This window comes from Cavia porcellus, unplaced genomic scaffold (assembly GCF_034190915.1).
Source record: "Cavia porcellus strain 051 isolate PalLab524CR breed Dunkin Hartley unplaced genomic scaffold, mCavPor4.1 scaffold_15, whole genome shotgun sequence".
NCBI lineage: Eukaryota > Metazoa > Chordata > Mammalia > Rodentia > Caviidae > Cavia > Cavia porcellus.
In genome coordinates, this window is record NW_026947498.1 from 36,577,274 (window position 1) to 36,596,646 (window position 19,373).

General features: G+C 35.2%; 1 protein-coding gene across 7 annotated transcripts in view; it reads left to right on the plus strand.

The window, feature by feature from the left end:
* The window catches only part of Arl13b (ADP ribosylation factor like GTPase 13B), a 77,008-nt gene that overhangs the window by 8,423 nt on the left and 49,212 nt on the right, over positions 1 to 19,373 (plus strand). For 3 of the 7 annotated variants that reach the window (XM_063224780.1, XM_063224781.1, XM_063224782.1), the window contains exons 2-3: positions 6,219 to 6,289; positions 12,870 to 13,119. The exons of 1 other annotated variant lie outside the window; for it this stretch is intronic. In XM_063224780.1, the coding sequence (XP_063080850.1) occupies positions 6,219 to 6,289; positions 12,870 to 13,119 (321 nt within the window). Of the gene's footprint in view, positions 1 to 6,218; positions 6,290 to 9,067; positions 9,179 to 12,869; positions 13,120 to 19,373 lie in introns of those variants that run through there. 3 more of the 7 variants (XM_063224783.1, XM_063224784.1, XM_063224785.1) reach the window with 3 other exon arrangements.

The following is a 19,373-nucleotide window of genomic DNA, read 5'->3' on the forward strand; positions in this document are numbered from 1 at the left end:
CTTTGCACTGAGCTACATGTCCAGTCATTTTTTTTTTTTTTTCTTTTATTAGTTTTGAGACAGGATCTTGCTAAGTGGCTTAGTTTGGGCTCTTACTTGTGATCCTTTTGCCTCAACCTTCTAAATGCCTGGTATTAAAGGCATGTACCACCACAGCTGTCTGGTACCTATATTTTCGGGAAGAAAAATGCTATGGTTAGGATTTTAGAAACTTCATGGTAGGTTTTATTATAAACATGCAATTTATGAGTGTAGTCAGTCTACTTGTTATGAGGTAATCATCTTTTTTTTTTTGAAGGTAGTAAAAATACAACAGAACAAGACAGAACAAAGCCAGTCAAGACAATGCAGTGAGATTGGTACAGAACTTCACAGCAGGATACTGGGATATCAGTAATAGGTACCATAGTATATCTCATTATCTTTACAATAGTTGTCCAGTCAATTAGGTATAGCGAAATCAAATAAAAAACAGAACATTATAAAACATTTCAAAAGAGAATATTGAATAAAATAAAACAGTTAATCGTAGTGAAACAAAACAGTGAAAAAAACTTGCCTTCAAACAGAAGATAGAAGGAAATCCCGTATTTGCTGTATTGCATACAGTCATCCTCCCAAGAGGTGCTCAGACCTCTGTCCCCAGTTGCTGACAGGGCAGGGGTGGGGGTGTTGGTTGGGATGTCTGATTTTCAGTCAAGTAGGCTCAGGGAACTGCTGACTGGGTTTCCTGCTGGCTCAAGCAGGAGGGAGGCGCTTACCAAGAGGGCAGGCCAGCTGTCTTCTTGTGCAGCCGCGTGGGTTCCACCAGCTTTCAGACTGGGTCTAGGTAATCATCTTTTAAGTAATCATCATGATTGTGATGGTCCTAGGTAATGGGTAATAGTTGATTTTAGAAATATTACAAATTATCCATTGGAAATGAGCCATACTATCTGGCACTGATTTGGTTTGTGTATATAAGTAAGTTTTAGGATAAAATGCCTCAAGTTGTTCTATAAAATAATAGTGTATATTATTATTCTTAATAATACTTTATATTTTTATTGCATTTCAACTTCTTGTAGAAGTTGCTAGTGACTACTTCTTTTTTTTTTCCCCTTTTCTTTCTTCCTTTCTGTCTGTCTGTTTGTATTGTCTTTTATTTTTTTCTTTTTGTTGTTGAGGATTAAACCCAAGGCCTTTATACTGAACTACATCCTCAAGCCTCAATATTATTTATTTATTTTGAGACAGGTCTTACTGTGTAGTCCATGCTGGCTTTGACTCACTGTGTAGCCCAGTCTGGCCCTGAATTCACAGTGATCCTCCTGCCTCAGCCTGGATTACGGTGCTGGGATTGCAGGCATGCTGCAACATGCCTGGCTCCCAGTTCTTAATATGAAGACCTTAAGTGACTTCTATATGCTCTGGTTGCAGAGTCAAGACGTAGGACATAAAGTCAAACCATTTGTTACCACACAACCTTTAACTCTTTAGGAAGCTGTTTCCTAGTGATGCCATTTCTTCGGATTTCTTTAAAGGTTCTTGGACTCCATTCTTCCTCTCCCCTAGCTTTTCCTCTGTGCCTTTTCTGGGCCATTACATCTGTTATAAGGTATTAGCTGTCACCTATTTTGACTCATAACTCTGGTCCAGATCTCTCTTCCAGTTTCAGACTTCACACTCCTGCCAACATGTCCAAAACTGCTATCTTAATCCTCTTTCCTAATCTGCTTCCACCACAAACCTCGGGTCTTATCTTGTGGATTCCCTGTGTTAAACTTTATGCTGTGGTAAGAATAGCTCTTGGTTGAGTACTTGCTGTTTGTCTCAGATATTGCATATACTATTTTCCTTGTCTAATTTAATTTTCACCACATCTGTTTGAAGTGGGTATTATTGTCCTGTTTTGCTTAGAATTTTGAGAAGTGATGTGTCCCAGGTCATACAGCTTGGAAATAATAAATCTGGTATTTGAACCCAGCTCTCTCTAAGTCCAAGTTTGTGGCTGTTTAAGAGAGGTGTTGCAGTCCCTTTTATGTTACTTATTACTAGTACAGGTATACTCTAAATTTTAGAATATTATGGAGCCCTTTGTGTCTGGGCCTTTCTAGTTTGGTATGTAATCAAGGACATAAAGACAAATGAAATAGTAAGAGGCTATGACTTCTAACTTCTGGGTGTACCTCATTGATTAACCGTTTGAATGCATTGGTTTCTTAGGTACAAGTGTGTCAAGTTCCTTCAGTGTATAGTTGTATTCAGTTGTTCTGTGTTCTTTTTCATTTCAGGTTGGTATAGTGAGATGTACTCTTATCCCCTGAGTTTAGGATATCTTCTTACACAATGTTCTTGGTCTAGAATTCCTTCATCTCCCCTCCTATCCTTACCTACCCCTTCCTTGACAGTCTTCTTAATTTAAGAATTTAGCTCTGGCATCACTTTGTGTAGTTTTCTGGACCTTCTCTTTTTCTGGGATAGATGAAGCCCTCTTGCTCTGTATTCCTTTATCATTACACATATATACAACAACATTTATAGTGTCACAATGTATTAATAAGTATGTTCTAGTTCTGGATGAGCATTTTGGGGTGGAAATCATTTGTATCTGAGATATTTTGGTGTCCATAATACCTAATGAGCTTATTTTGAATTATTGCCTGGCCAAATTATTAAATGTTTGTTTTATTCCTAGTTCTAAGTTTTCCAGACAGTGAAAACTTAAGAACACTGTACATTATTTTTTTTCAAATTGAGGGGCTATTATAATTGATTGTTAATCATGAGATTAAACTATAATTTTTCATCTTTCTATTGTCATATGGCACCACAGCCAAACTGTACCCATTGATAATTTAAAATGCTGTAATAGCTATTGTTATTGTCTTTCATTTTTTTCTGAGACAAGGTCTTGTCATATAGTTAAGAAATCTGGCCTAAAAATCATTATGTAGCTCAGGCTGGCCTGGAACTCAGGGTTCTCAGCCTCTCCAGTGCTAGGATTACAGGAATGTGCCCCCCACAAATAGCTACTGTTAAAAACTGTAACAACATGTACATTTTACTTGTGTTTTAAATAGGTTGGATTCTTTATTACATTAAAAGTTGCACAGAATTTTGAGTTTTAGGTAAATGTTAACTTTCTAAACCCATTTTGTTCTCCAAATATAAACTTAATGGTTTGCTCTCAGGCATTGTAGTAATTCAGGCTATGACTTTTATTTGCACTACTGATGTTATATTTATTCACTGAGGGGCTTTAATTATCTCAAATATTTAATTAAAGCTTTTTCAAGTTTATGACATAATCTTAAAAATTTACTAGTCTGAGTATAAATAGAAATCCAGAGAGGCTTATTTCTTGTCAGTCTCAGCATGGTTATAATTTTCCAAAGTGATTTTCATCAATGACTTTTTCTGCTTTGTTTGAACTTAACAGCTTATTTAAAAAGGCAAGCTCTAAGATAAAAGTGAGTATCTTTTGTCACTTTAAAAGAAATGCTAATAAGGGCTGAGGATGCAGGCAGGTGGTGGAACATTGGCTCCACATGTATGGGGCCCTGAGTCTGACCCACAGCATCACAAAAGTAGAGGAAAATGTAGTAAAACAAACAAAATAAAATAAAAGCAATGTTAAAATGTGCTACGCACGCACGTGTGTGTGTCTGTGTGTCTGTGTATGTGTCTGTTGCGCACGCACATGTGTGTGTGTGTGCGTGTCTGTGTATGTGTGTATGGAAGCTCTTAGACTGAAATATTGACAAGAATAAAGAAAATATGTCGCCTTGTAATAATGAATGATCATTTTCCTTTCAAAAACAAAGTATGTAAAAGATCTCCGTGATTTTGTCCTACAACTGCTGGCATAGCAGATGTTTATTTGTAGATCTTGGACTTGTAGAATAAACCGCCATCTGCTTTCTGACTGAAGTGCTTCCACTTTTGAACAGTTGTCCCACATTCCTGAAATTATCTCTTCATTTCTGGATTTTTTTTTTTTTTTTGCTGTATTCTAAGACTTATGATGGCAAGAACTGTAGCTTTTTGTTTGCACTGTATAATGAGTGCTAAATTTTGTTGGGATAAATAATGCAAACTAAGCCAGAAACGTGGATTGTTTTTTTATAAGTAACTACAGAACAAGTGACATGAATTTAATGTTAAAATTATTTTAAAGTAATTCACTGTGTTCTAGTAATTTGAATTACCTAAAACATATTTAATATGCTCCATTATTCATCTTCTCTGTATAATCATTTACTATATTTTGTTCAAGAAATTACTTTTATTTATCTTGTTGTCATTTATTAGTCTATTAGTTATTCAATTTATGATTATGAATTATTCAAATAATATAATTTGATTCTAATTATTTCATTGCTTCCTTAAGAAGTAAATTCATGTTTTGCGGATTGATCATGCAGATAAAGTTTTCACATGGATAGAGGTACCGGGACCTTACATATTACCTTATCTCTGTAAATTCATAGTCTGCTATGTGTTTCTGTAGTATTTCTGCTACTGTCATTACCAGTGAGTTTAGATGCTGCTGATTATGGTTTACCTTATTCTTAGACTGAGTCAAGTATGGATAGAACTTCATTTGTTGAACCTGCACATAATTTGGCTTCCATATGTCTTCAGTCTTTTTTTTTTTTTTTTGCTTTTTGAGACTGAGTTTCACTAAGTAGTTCAGGGTAGCCTTGAACTCAACGTTGTGGCTCAAGCTGGCCTGAAACTTGCAACAGTCCTCCTACCTCAGCCTCTGGAGTGCTGGGGTTATGGGTTTGCACACCATGCCTGGTAGTATTTGTATTCTGTATTTAATAAATGACCAATTTGGCTTTTTCAAGGCTGAGTTTCTTCTTCCTCAGTTTGTGACCCAGTGACCCATTCATTCCTGGATTGCCTCACACTTCCAATGTTATCCTTTCTCATTTATATGGATCCTGAGAATATATCTGGAATTCAAGGAAGAAGACCTTATCCAAGAAATGTAGGCCTAGAAAAATTAAAGAACACCTTTTACTGCTATCTAATTTGTTTTTAATCTTGTTTGGCTTTACTGCCAATGAAGAATGAGTACATTTATACTGTACCCAATAGTATTGCTGGCTTTTCTGGTCATTTTTTTCGTAGTGTTTTTGTTATTGTTGTTGTTGTTTTTGGTAGCGAAAATTGAATTCAGGGCCTTGGCTTGCCAGGCAGGTGCTGTGCTACTGAGCTACATCCCTGGCCCCTTTTCTTAGTTTTTGACACATAGCCTTGCTCTGCAGTCTAGACTGATGATCTTGAAGTCTCATCTATCCTTCTGCCTCAATGTCCTCCTGTTGAGATTGCAGGTGTGCACCATCGTGCCCAGTTTTCCTTGTGGTCACAATATGGCAGTGCATTACATTATGATTTTCTTTCTCATACCCAAATCCATGGTGGTAATGGGCTGTCACCTTTTTCATGTTCAGAGGCTCAACCTGGAACTGAAACAAGCTTTAATATGGATTGAATTACCAAGTTATAGGATCATTATCATTGGCTTATTTTTTAACACCTTTCCCAGGTTTTAGTAGTTCCTAGCAATTAGTTGCTTTAGTTTCTGATTCTGAATCTTTTATTGATTGGTCATACAAGCTTTGACTTTTTTTTTTTTTTTAACTTACTGGGTTTATGCTTCAGTTATAAAATTGAATTTGATTTTTTTCTCTGCATGGAATTTAGTTATACAGTATTGCCAGAAATACTTTAAGCTTTGGAAATGTAAGAAGCTCCTTTCAAATTATATTAGCACTTAAGTTAGTAATTGTGTTATATTTAAGGTTCATATTTAGTAAGGTGCTACATATGTAAAAATAGTTGAACCTAGGACCTAGCAAAAATTCTGTGCTTTTATAAGATAAACAGATTTGTGATAACCCTGGAACTAGATTACCTAAAAAAGTGACTCTTTCACCATGATAAATTGCTCAGGGTTAGGTTCCCTCTCCCTACCTCCATTTCTGTCTTCCTTAAATTATTTATTGCACAATTTTACTTTATTTGTTTAGAGAACAAAAGGATAACATTTTCAAGATATTTTTCATAAGTTTTGCTTTGACTCTGTACTTCATCATTGCACCTCATAGCATCCAGGAGATTGTTATATGTAGTAGGTTCTTAAATGTTGCTTCAGTGAATGAATTTCTTTTTACTATACTAAATTAACAAAGAATGTGATTTTTGATTTTTTTTATTATTTTAAGAAAGGTGACTCTTGTGATGGTGGGACTTGATAATGCTGGTAAAACGGCAACAGCAAAGGGAATCAAAGGAGGTAAGCTGAAAATATTTTTATGCTTACTGAACTCTTACATTTTTCTGAATTATCTACTTATCTATGAAAATTGCTTTATTATCTACTAATTGGAGACAGATAATATATAGTGCATTTCTTTATATTCTTAATAAACTTGTGACCAATATGAATAAACTCTGGCTTCTTGGTAACAGCTTATTACCATATTTCAGATTTGAATAGGTTCAGAAACTCCTTGAGGTCTTTGATTAGCTTGGAGGGATTATAATTGTGTTCTACTTAATAAGAAGAAAAAAATTATATACTCTTTCCCTTAAGGGTACCCATCTTCAACTTGTATTTTATTGACCAGAATTAAGTCACGTGGCTACTCATACATGAATTGGGGGCATAGTTAGCTAGTATAGCATCTCTTGATGCTTTTTAAAGTCTGATATGTAATTTGTACAATTATATTAAAGGTAGACCTCTATGTCATTAGCTTTGTGTCATTTATGTTAAATCTCTCTGCACATTATTTAATTGATTAGTGTTAATTTAATGCTCTTCTGTACACTATAACGATGCCTAGAGTAGTGAGTTGGGCACTGAGACTGTATTGTCATTGAGGAATCTTAAGCATATGACCTGGGTGAAAAACTTTGAGGTATTTGTTCCTGAAAACCAATGACTGACAAGATAGCTTGCATATTAAATAGTTGGAGAGCTTTCATTTACTGATACCTTAAAACACTTAGAGGAGAACATTGTGTAAGCACAAATTCTGTGTGACAGTGATATAAATTATATAATATTGTATAAAGATTTTCCTCAAAATGTTTTTGGTACCACTTTTATATTCTAGGTTCTGTACATCTTTGCAAAGCATCCAGTGTCATTATCTAAGCCAGGGGTCAACAAAATTTTTATATAAAGAGGCAGTGAATATTTTAAGTTATGGGCTCAACTAGTTTCTTTTTGAACTATACAAGTCTGACACTAGTGTGAAAGCAGCCATAATAATGTGTCAGCAGATGAGATTGGCCATGTTCCAAAGATAGTTTATTTATGGACACTAACTTTCAACTGAATGCTGTTTTCATGTGTGAGAAAATATTTTCAGTCACTTAAAAATGTAAAATACATTCTTAGTTTGTGGGCTGCCCCCAAACAGCAAGGTAGGTTTGATCTGCAAGCCATAACCCTGTGTTTGAATTTCTTTTTTCCTTCCTTTTTTGAAAACCTCACATTCAACAAATCAGGTACTTTAGAATTTCCTAGTCAGACCATCTTAATTTGTTGTGTGTGCTTAACAACATTTTCCTTCTGTTAGGTCTCTGTTCTTATGTATTAGTTTCTTTTTTCTGATTCTAAAAAATGCTCAACATAATGCTTAATAAACTGAGAGTCACTGCTGCCTTCACGTTTGAATTTTCCTGTGCCCTGTTTTTGTTCTTTAACTTATATTTACTGTTCAACCTGCTCCATTGATTGACTACCTTTAAATACTACTTGTAAATTGTTTTAAAAATTGCAACAATTTTTTTGAAGGTTTATTTGTAGTGTTCCAGATTAATGCTCCTCATGTCTTTGTATGTTTTGCTTATGTTATTCCCATGTGTTTCAGATTAATGCTCCTCATGTCTTTGTATGTTTTGCTTATGTTATTCCCATGTGTTCCAGATTAATGCTCCTCATGTCTTTGTATGTTTACTTATGTTGTTCCCATGTGTTATTACTGGAGAGAATATCTATGTATCTTCAAAGATTTGTATTTGTCATGTAGTCTCCTCCTTTATAAAGCCTTACTCCAGCTATTACCACTCCAAACTTGGCTAGTTCTCGTTTTTGTCGTATTCTTGCTTATACATACAACTTAATTGGATTTTGTTTGTTTATTTATCTCTCCACTTTTCCAGACTCTAAAATCCTCCAAGGGCCGTGTTAATAATTTTGGTGTCCCAGTTGTTTAGACCTCAACTCTTCAGAATATGAGGCAGCCTTTTTATAGCATCTCTTCCAGAACTTGTGCTGTCTCACTTTCTCAGTTTTTTCTTTAGCCTATCAGCATGGTTTTTCTTTGTATTTGAATATTGTGGTTTTTTAAAATCTTTTTTTAATATCTCTTTTTTTTTTTTTTTTTTTTTTTTTTTTGGAGACAGGGTATCGCTGTGCAGTTCAGGCTGGTCTTGAGCTCACTTTGTAGCCCAGGCTGGTCTCAAACTCACAAGGAGATTCTCTTCCCTCAACCTCCTGAGTGCTAGGATAACAGGCATGCATTCTCATGCCAGGTTTTTCTTTGTATTTGCTAGTTTTTTTTTTTCCAGTGATTTATCTACTTCCTCTATAAGTATTACTGTTGTTTAAATCCAGAGTCTCAGTATCTTCCATCTATAATGTCACTGTAGCGCCTGCCTTACCTTGTTTGTCTTGTCTTACCTAGTCTTGTCTTACCCTCTCTCAGCCCATCATTCCTTCTTTCCTTTCTTCTCTCCCTGTTATGGTTTGTATTCAGATGGCCCCCCTTCAAGCCTCCTGCAGTCATAGAGGCGGCTGAATCCAGCATTGATGATTGGTTCATTGTCTGATGCTGGGATTGGTGGTGTGAGTATTGCATCCGCCCAGGGGTGGAGCTAACATACAGTGTAAGGGCAAGAAGGGGGATGCTTTGCTCTCTTGTTTGCTGTTTGTGCTTGCTGTTGGTGGTGGCCATAAATGGCAGCCTGCCTTGGAGCCAGCTGAGTATGGATTGAAACCTCCAAAATTGTAAGAAACAAACCTTCCCTTCCCTAATTTTTTTTTTTTTTTCTTTTTGAGACAGGGTCTTACTATGTAGTTTAGACTGTCGTGAGCTTACTTTGTAGCCCAGGCTGGTCTTGAACTTGCAACAGTCCTCCTGCCTCAGCCTTCCAAGTGCTGGGATTACAGGTATGTGCCACCATGCTTGGCGGGCCATCAGGTATTTTTTCTCTACAAGAGAAAAGTAACCAAGACACTCGCCCAACCTTTTTTCTTTCTTTGTGGTAATGAGGATTGAACTCAGAGCCTCACATATAAGTTCTCCCACTGAACTATATTCCCAACCTTTTTTACTTTTTTATTTCAAGACAGTTAGTTGCCAGTGCAGACCTGTAACTCATGACCTTCCTGCCTTTAATTCTTGAGTGCTGGTTTATAGCCCTTTGCCACCACCATTCCACCTTTAACAATAATTTCTTAATCTAGAAGTACCTTCCCTATCATGAATTTTCCTGTTTTTAATATCCACTTCTTCTTGGCTGAGTGATTGTATTGAAAGGGACTAAAGCAATCATGGTTCAATAAAACTGCAGTTTATTTTCCTCTTTTAACAACCAAGACAGGCTGAGTAGCCCAGCATGACTTGCCACGATATTGGGGCTCAGCTCTTCATCCTGTTGGCTTTGCTGTTCTGAGTATTCACCCACTTTGTGGCTCTAGGTAGCTCTCTGCAGTCTGTGTTTGAGCTGGAAGAAGAGGTAAAGGTTGAAGGGAGGCCATTCCCTCTTTTTTTGAGAGCATCAGTCAAAAACAACTGTATGTGATTAATTCATGTAGCACTGACTAAATCTCACACTTGCCTGTTCATTTTGCTCATATTAACTAGCGAGACCTAGGTATGCATATCTTTCTCCAACTTTGTATTCAGGTATCTCACCAGTATCTAGTATTACTTTAAAACTGGCAGTAGTTGGAGTACTTACACCATACAATATATCAGTCCTTCCTACCATATACCTTTTAATCAGCTGTAAGCATTTAACATCATACTACGAGTTAGAATCCTGTGTCATGGCTATTAGCTGCCACTAAGGCTGAAAATGGTAGTCTGTAATAAGTATACATGTGTCTAGAGTGTGGAGAAAGTCTAGGAATCTCTGATTATGTTATAGTGTTTCCTAATACAAAACTACGGTTATTTTGAGTCTGAAAATTTTTCTTTGTAGTTTGGTCTGTAGTTTTATTGGCTATTAGCAACTCTTTTTATCTGTTTTTCCCCACTAGACTAAGATAGCTGTAAGATAAGATGAATCATTGATTATTGTATTGTTGTTGTTGTTGTTAAGTTTTTGAGATAGGGTCTTACCATGTAGTTCAGGCAGGCTTTGAATTCACTATGTAGCTCAGGATGGCCTCAGACTTGTCCTTGGCTGATTATCGTATTTCTTGAGCCTTACAGGCTTAGCAGGTAAATGATCTATAGTGTTTGTTGATCATATGTTTATACTTTATCTTGGCTTTTCTAAATATTATAGTTTGACATACACTTTACTGAGAATCTCAAAATTGAGGGTCATAAATGTAGCTTTGCTTTGTATCCCTGGTCCCTTGTATGATGCCTTTTCTGTAGTACCTTAAATGTTGCAAGTATGGATAGATAAACATGTAGAAAGGCAAAAGAAAGAATGACAGCTTCCATTATCTTATCAGTGTTGTAGTATCAAGGCTTGTGTCCTTTCATGTAAGTGCTAAAGATACAAAGATATGGTCCCAACTGTGTGTTGGGGAGATACAGACTACTATGAAGATTATCTAGGAGTAGGATATTGCAATAGAGGGTGTAAGTGATACTAAAAGTAAGAAGGAATAAGAAAAAGATTTGCAGAGAAAGTAGTTAGTCCCAGAAGCATTTAGTCTAATATTGTGAAACACAAATCTTGAGGAATCAGAGGCAAGAGTAGAGAGTATTCTATATCCTGAGTTTTATAGTCCTGAAGACCTAGATTTCAGTAGTAGGGGGACTTTTAAGTCCTGAGGACTTGGAGTTGAATCTTTACTAACTGACTTTACTGACCATACAATTTAGACAGTTTTCTTCCCTAATCTTAACTGGCTTATTACAGTTACTGCTATCATTTTATTTGTGCTTATATTGTTCACTCTGCCCACAGTATTGTTCTTCCTCCTGTGGTAGTTTACTTAGCTTCACATTCTGCTTCTCTGAAACCTATCTAGTCTAAAACCTAGCCCTGCCTTTTTACATCTTCCTCTTGAATTCTTGTACACTATCCTTTCCAGGCTTTTTCACAGGACAGGGACATTTTGTTATACGTTTCAATTTATCTTTGTTGTAGTATATGTTTTGCTACCCAGTGTCCATCAAAGGAATTTTCTGTAGTAAGGGCAATCGTCTATATTGGCTGTGTCTAGTGGGGTGGGCCACTAACTATGTGTGGCTTTTGAACACTTGATGTACAGCTGGTATAACTAAAGAATGGAATTCTTAATTTTATCTCATCCTAGTTCATTTAAAATGTAAAATCCTCATGTGTGTTGGCTATTATTTTAGCCCTGCAATGCTAGACTCATATGGAGTAACATTTCTAGTAGATTCTAGTGAATTAAGTAGGTGAAAAAAAAGACAAATCTTGCACTTTTTTTCTGTAACCAATGAGGTTTTATTAATCTTTAATGAGTTCTTCTTTTTTGTTCTTCTGTGGAAAGTAGCTTTCACTCACTTTCATTTAGCTTAAAGACTTCTGCAAGATAAATCTTAATAAAGTACCACTTTAATTGCATGATTAGTCTATCAGATACCTTCAGTGTCTCCCCATTCCCTGTCTTCAGAACCCTCCTCATTCTGGTTTCAGTCTGAATTCATATTCACTTGCCCCAGCCATAGTGTTTAGCTTGTTACATCTTTTTTTTTGTCTTTTTCTTTTTTTTTTTCCCCCGGTACCGGGGATCTAACTCGCGACTGCCTGCTTGCAAGGCAGGCGCTTATGCCGCTGAGCTAAATCCCTAGCTCCCTGTTGTTACATCTTTTACATTTCCATCTACCCTATTTAAATTGCTCTTCTGCATGTTAAGTCCCACCTAGCTTTCATGTCTAACTTTCATCTTCCCTAAGAAGTCTTTTATGACAGTCAGGGATCTTTAAGAAAATTCTCTGTTGTCTATCATGACCACTTTTTGGCAGTTATAATTATATACATCCTATACCTTCTTTGTGTTACCAAATATGGAAACATACCCTCTTTATAAATTATTGGAACATCCAAACCATGTTCCTATAGAGAAAATGAGCTTTACTTGTTTATTTTTCAAATAGCCCTCAAAATTCTCTTTATTCCAAGTTTAGCTTTAATTTGTCTAGTTAATAAAGGGTTGTCTTACTCTTTGTTTACTTCTCCATTATTATTATTTTTTTGATTCTTCTAAACTCGTTGTTCTTTAAATGTTCATGGTTTTCTTTATAATTCCACAGAAGTTATAACAGTCCCTGGGAAGGCCTATGGTATTGAAGAACTGAAGTCTTTATTGCTTGTAAATTGAAGGATAAATAGGCTTAAAGGCAAGAATTCATTCATTTGTTGTGAAATATCTGCTGTGTGTTAGGTGCTAGGTTTATTCCAGTTTCTTTTTAAATTCCTATTTGCATGGAGTGAAAACTCTCGTTGAATATTTTCTATTATCTAGTGTCTGCCTAAATGAGTAGATCTAACTAGTTTCTGCTGCATAAGCAAATGATAAATATCCTATTCAGTACTAAAGTATGATGGATAACAATTTTTATTTTTATGTCATGTAAGTTATAAAGTTAAATTAATGTTATTAACTTAAAGTCTGAAGATTATTTCTTTTGTGTCATTTGAAACAGAGCATCCTGAAGATGTAGCTCCTACAGTTGGATTTTCCAAAATTGATCTTAAACAAGGAAAGTTTGAGGTCACCATCTTTGACCTGGGAGGTGGAAAAAGAATTCGGGGAATTTGGAAGAATTACTATGCAGAGTCCTATGGGGTAATATTTGTTGTGGATTCCAGTGATGAAGAGAGAATGGAAGAGACAAAAGAGACAATGTCAGAAGTGCTAAGACATCCTAGGATATCAGGAAAGCCTGTATTGGTGTAAGTAACATTTGTGTTATTGTAAATCTAAAGACAATAACATTAACTAGTGAAGTAGTTTATCTGTTACAAAATATTCAATAAGAAAATAGTTGTGTTCTAGTACAATAAAATATGCACAGTAAACTGGGAGTTACTAATACACTGGGGCCTACTTAAAACATTGTCTGCAGGGATGAAGAGTTAAAGGTTTATTGTGAACAAACCTTGTAATTAGATCTCTTGGGTATTCAACTCTGTTTTACTTAAACATTTACTTTTTAGTAAAATTTGCCTTTTGAAATAGTCTGAACAGACTTCTAGAATAATTTTCAATTTTTTCTCTTGTTTAATAACATTTTTCTGTTGTCTTTTTTTTGGAGAGTATTTGTATTTGAAAAGTTACTTAAATGGCTTGCTTTTTTAATGCCACTTTGATTTCTCAATCCTTATAAAGTTCTACCATTGCATGTTGCATTTATAATCTATATCATTTTGTCCCACTGCATAAATAGTTTAAAGATATGACAATGAACTTTTATGTTTGTAACATTTAGGCATAGTTAACACAAGATGGCGCAATGAATATGCAATCAATTAGTTTAACTCAAGGTTAACTGAACATTTGCCTTTGCTGTCTCATTCCTTTTCTATTACTCTTTAATGTGCAAAAAGGCTTTCTTTTTTAGTCGACTCGTGTCATGTGATTACATGTAAAACTTTATAGTTTCTCAGTGCCCTTCAGGAGTAAGTGAATATTTTTAAATGTGGCAGTTTGGAAGCTTTAATTACAGAAGTCAAAACTTTATACATCACTTATTGATAAAGTTTATTCAAAATTTTTAGACATTTAACTCAGGGAAGTTACTTGATTTATAATTAATTCTCACCTTTATTGAATCTGAAGTTAACGTCAACAGACACATAGTGAACTTTGTTGAACACACATAGGCCAGATTAGTCTATAAATGTTTAAGCCGAGAGTCAGTGATTTCTAAAGGACAAAATATGAATGACTATTGGTCATTTGTAGAATAATTGTGTGTACATTTTAACCAAATAGGCTTTTAACTTGCGTTACTTTTTCTTTTGTGCATTTATTCATTCATGTATATTCAGTTTAACACGTTTTGAACACCTACTGTGTGCCAGCCATTCTGGTGAGAGTATGTGTTTGGGACCAAAAACACAACTCTGTATGCCTTTCTGGAGCTTACATTCTAGGGAGAAAAATACCCAGTAAATACAATTAATAAACCATGTCTTGTATTGTGACGAGTATGTTGAAAAATGGCTTCCATAAAGGGAGATGAGGAGCGTATGGTGGAGTGATGATAAGAACATAGTGCTCTTATAGTTCAGATAATCCTTGTAGGCTTTAGGGAGGAAATGAGACTTTGAAGAGAGGGACTCAGTCATGTAGATATCAGTGGACAAGCCCCAGAGCATTAGTACACAATTGTTAAGTGACCACAGTGATTACCTAGTAATCAGATAACTGGCAGCAAAGTCTATTCTTTCAGTTCTGTCATCTCTGACAGCTAATGAATTTAAACAGAAAAAACAAACAAATAAGCATGACTATGTGTATTGGTTTACCATTTTAATTTTGTAATCAATGAGAATTAACAAAGACATTAGAATTTATTGTGGTTATTATAACATGTTTTTAAAATATAGGATGTTTTGCATTTGAGCAACTTTTTTCATGGAAGCTTTTAAAATTCATTTTTACTTTGACATGTATAATAGTAATTGTACACGTTTACGGGGCAGAATGTGACATTTAATGCATGCGAACAGTATGTAATGATTAGAATCAGAGTAATTGGCAGATGTGTCAGTTCAGAGATTTTTCTATTTCTTTGGATTGGAGCATTAAAAATGTTTTCTACTAGCTACTTTGAGATGTTCAATTAATTGTCATGACCCATAGTTATCCTTCTGTGCTATAAAACATTAGACTTCAGTCCTTCTGTCCAGAGAGTACTGTACCTTTGTGTCTATTTATAATCCTCCTCCCCTTTCCCCTTCCCCATACACTTTCCAGTCTTAGGTAACCACTGTTGTATTTTTTATTTCTTTGAAATCGACTTTTTAGCTACTACATGTAAGTATTGCGCTTTCTATGCCTGATATTTTGCTTGATACACTGTGCTCTAGTTACATTTATGTTGCTACAAAGTGACAGGAGTTTATTCTTTTTTATGACTGAATAATGTCTCCTTTTTATGTTGTAGTTTATATCTGGATATCCCCCAAAATCTTCATGTGTTCATAGGTAGGACTGTTGGAAGGTGATTGACTCATGGGGGTGATATGGTTGACTTGCTATTAAGCAGTGGATCTAATTAGAAGAAACAGATCACTGGAGTGTGACCTGAAAGGGTATATTTCCATTTCCGGTTCCTTGCTTCCCTCAGTCCTTCCTGGATACCATGATGTAAGTAGTTTTTCTCCTCTGTGAAGTCTTTCTAACCTGCTACTTCAGTCTGGAGCCATTGGATGCTACAAGGACTAAAACTTCTACAACTGAACCAAAATGAATCCCTCCTCCTTTAAATTCCAGGTGACAGGTATTTTGTCCCAGCCATGAGAAAGTGACCAACACTACAATTTTTTATCCATTCATCTGTCAGTAGTATCTTGGGTGATTGTGTATCTTGGCTCTTGGACTAGTGCTTCAATAAACATAGGTGTATAGTACTTTGATATAATAATTTCAGTGTTCTTACTTATTGCTGATCTTTTCAGGTTTTCTATAGCTTCATGGTTTCTGTGTTTTCATAGTAATCTTGGTAGGTTTATATGTCTCCAGAAATTATCCACTTCTTAAAGGTTTTCTGGTGTATTGGGTAAGTATTCAAAATGATCCCTAATGAATATTTGTATATCTGATTTCTTTATTGGAATTTTTTCTATTTCTTTCTTAGACTTTATCTCTCAAGAAATCTGTTGTTTCCTTTATTTTGTAGTTTTTGGTCTCTATTTTTGCTTATTTCTGATCTGATCTTTCTTATTTCTTTTCTTGTACTAATTTTGGGGTTGGGATGTTTTCTGATTCCTTGAGTTACATAATTACACTGATTGTTTGAAGTCTTTGCATTTCTTTTATGTAGGTTCTCGTTGCTAGAAACTTTTTAGTATTCCTTTTGTCATATTCCATAAATCTTATTATATTCTGTTTTCCTTTGTTTCAACAAATTTTTAAGGCTTTCTTTTAATTTCTTCTTTGACCTGAGATCTTCGCAAGAAAATTTCATGTAGTTTTTATGTTTCTGTACAATTTCTAAAGCTCTTTGTGTTGATTTCCAGCTTTATTCCACCATGCTCAAAGATGATATGTGCTGTTTCAGTGTTTTTGAAGTTCTTATGTATTTGTTAATCTAACATGGTCTATCTTAGAGAATATTCTGTGGCTGATGAGAAAAATATATGTTCTGCCATTGTGGGATGGAATATTCTATAGAAGTCTGTTGGATGATTTTTAAATAGTAAAAAGTTTTATGTTTCTTTGTTGATTTTTAGTCTGGATAATCTCTCCATTGAGGAAAATAGGATGTTGGAATCCTTAATTATTATTCTAATAGTCTGTGTTTTCTTGAAATCTAGTATTATTTGTTTTGTATATTTACATGTCTAGATATTGGGTACACATATATATTAAAATTGATATTTTCTCTTGAATTGATTGCTTAGTGATCATACAGTGATTTATCTCTTTTTGTACTTTTTGATTTAAAGTCCTTTTTATCTTTTATGAGGAAAACTATTTTTATTTGCATTTGGCTCCCATTTGCAGATGTATCTTTTTTCATCTCTTCACTTTTAATCTCTCTATCTATCTATCTATCTATCTATCTGTCTGTCTATCTATCTATTGATGAAGTGATTTCCTTGCAGGCAGCATATAGTTTTGTCATGGGCTTATTTTTTAATCCATTTAACTAGGCTATCTTTCTGTTGGGAAATTTAATCTATTTATATTTTCAAGATTATTATTGAAAAGTTAAGAACTATTTCTGTCATTTATTTGGCTGTTTTGTATATTCTTCCTTTCGTCCTCTCCTATTCTTTATCTTTGTGGTTTGGTGGATTTCTGTATCAATAGTATTTGATGCTGTTTAGTTTCTCTGTTGGGCATCTGTTCTGTTGTATACATTCAGGTGTTTTCCTGATGGTAGTTATCATCCTTTTGCTAATAGTGCAGGTCTCCCTTAAACATTATTTGTAGGGACAGTCTGGTGGTGATAAATTCTATCAATTTTTGCTTGTCTTTGGAAGAATTTATCGCTCTTTTATTTCTGAAAGATAACTTTTCTGGATTTCCTATTTTGAATTATCAAGTTTTTGTTTTGTTTTGCTTTTTTTTCCCTCTTAACCTATAATATTTCTCCTGGGAAGTTTGTTGTCAGTCTAATGGGGGTTACCTTATATGTGACTTCACACTTCTATTACTTTTAGAATTCTTTCTTTGCCTTGTACTTTTGACAGAAATGAATCATTTTTGGCTTAAGTCTATTAGGGTTTTTTTGAGCTATTTGTATCTGAGTATACATAAGATTTGAAGTTATTGGCAGCTTTTTTGTTGAATAGGTTTTTTTTTTTTTTTTTTTTTTAATGAATGAAAGGATCCAGGTTTTTAAAAATTTTTTGTTTTTTTGGTGCCAGGAATTGAACAACCTTGTACCCGCCAGGCAGGTGCTTACACTGCTGAGCTAAATGCCCAGCCCGAATAGGTTTTTTCTTAATGCTTTTTCTTTTCCTTTCTCTTTTTTAGAATACTCATAATATAGTTTATGCTTTTGTATATCATCTATTAATGATGTTCCATAATTCTTCAAGGCTTTATTTTTTATGGATTGTTTGTGTTGGTCTAATTGAGTTATTTCTAAGGACCTTCCTTGGCACTCAGAACTCTTTTCTTTTGCCTAATTTATTCAGCTGTTCAGGTTCTTGTCTGTACTTCTGATTTCATTTATTTAATTCTTGGGCTACAATGTTCACGAATTTTTGTTTTGTTTTTTCTATCGTCTGTCTCAGCCCAGTGTGATGACACAAGCGGGTATTTAATTCCAGCACTCAAAGGCTGAGGAAGGAGGATTATCAGTTCAAGGCTAGGCTGGGTTGTATAGCGAGGCCCTTTCTCAAAAACAAACTACCAAAAAAGCCTTCTTTGCTGATCATTGATATCATGAATTGTTTTCCTAGTTTCATTGAATTGTCTGTATTTTGTATATCTATTAAAGTTTCCCAAAAATTGTTATTCTAAATTCTTTTTCAGGCAATTAGTTGATCCCCCCTTCCCTTTTGGGGTCTATTGTTAGATAGTTATTGTGTTCTAGTAGAGGTATCATGTTACCTTATTTTAGTCTTCTGGTGTCCCTATATTGATATTTATGTATCTGGTAGATCAGTTTCACCCATTTTATAGAATGTCTTTTAGAGTAAAGGACTTTTTTCTGTCATTTTGTCCTAGGGTATTGGTTGGACAGATGGTACTCGGGTTTTTTCCAGGTGGGCACTTAATGTAGGGTCTCTGTATCTTCTTCCACTGTACTCAGTCCCAGCAGTGTCTGCAGGATGTCTCAGATGCTTAGGCTTCATGGGTTGGGGGACTGTGCTTCTATCTGGGATACAGTTCTCTTAAGTGGGGACTGCTTTTAGCTAGATTTGTAGTGAGAACTGAGGCAAAAGGCAGAGGAGAAAAATTTGAAAACCTTAAATGGTGGCCCTAAAAGAACCATATGTAAAGTTGGGGCCAAAGAATGTATGGCTGGTGAAGAGACAGACCACTAAAAAGAAACCAAGTATTTTGTATAAGGAGAAGAAAAAAGATGCCTTGAACCTTGAAATCAGCAAGGAGTCAGCTGTCCAAGGATCAAGGTTACAAACCAATCAACTTTCATTCTAGAAGATCGTTCCTGGAATTCTTGATTAAGAAGGATCCCCTACAGAACTGGTTTGCAGGGATTTATTTTACCATGCTCAGGTATCCAGGTACTCAGAGGACACAGCAGCCATGAATAGGGCTTGGTTACTGCTCCTGCTGGAAGCAAACATGGATGTTGTCCATGTGATGTTGGTTTTACCAACATGTAGCCTGAAAGAGTTGTGGGATGATGGAGTCTTCCACCCAGACGTCGAAAGAAGTCCTAGAAAGCCAAGCAGACAGGGTATGTGAAGCTGTGAGAAGAAGCCAAAGATTCAGTGGATACCACAGCAAGAGTTCTTTCCTTTAGTTGATGTTTCTCAAATTACAAAACTGGTATACT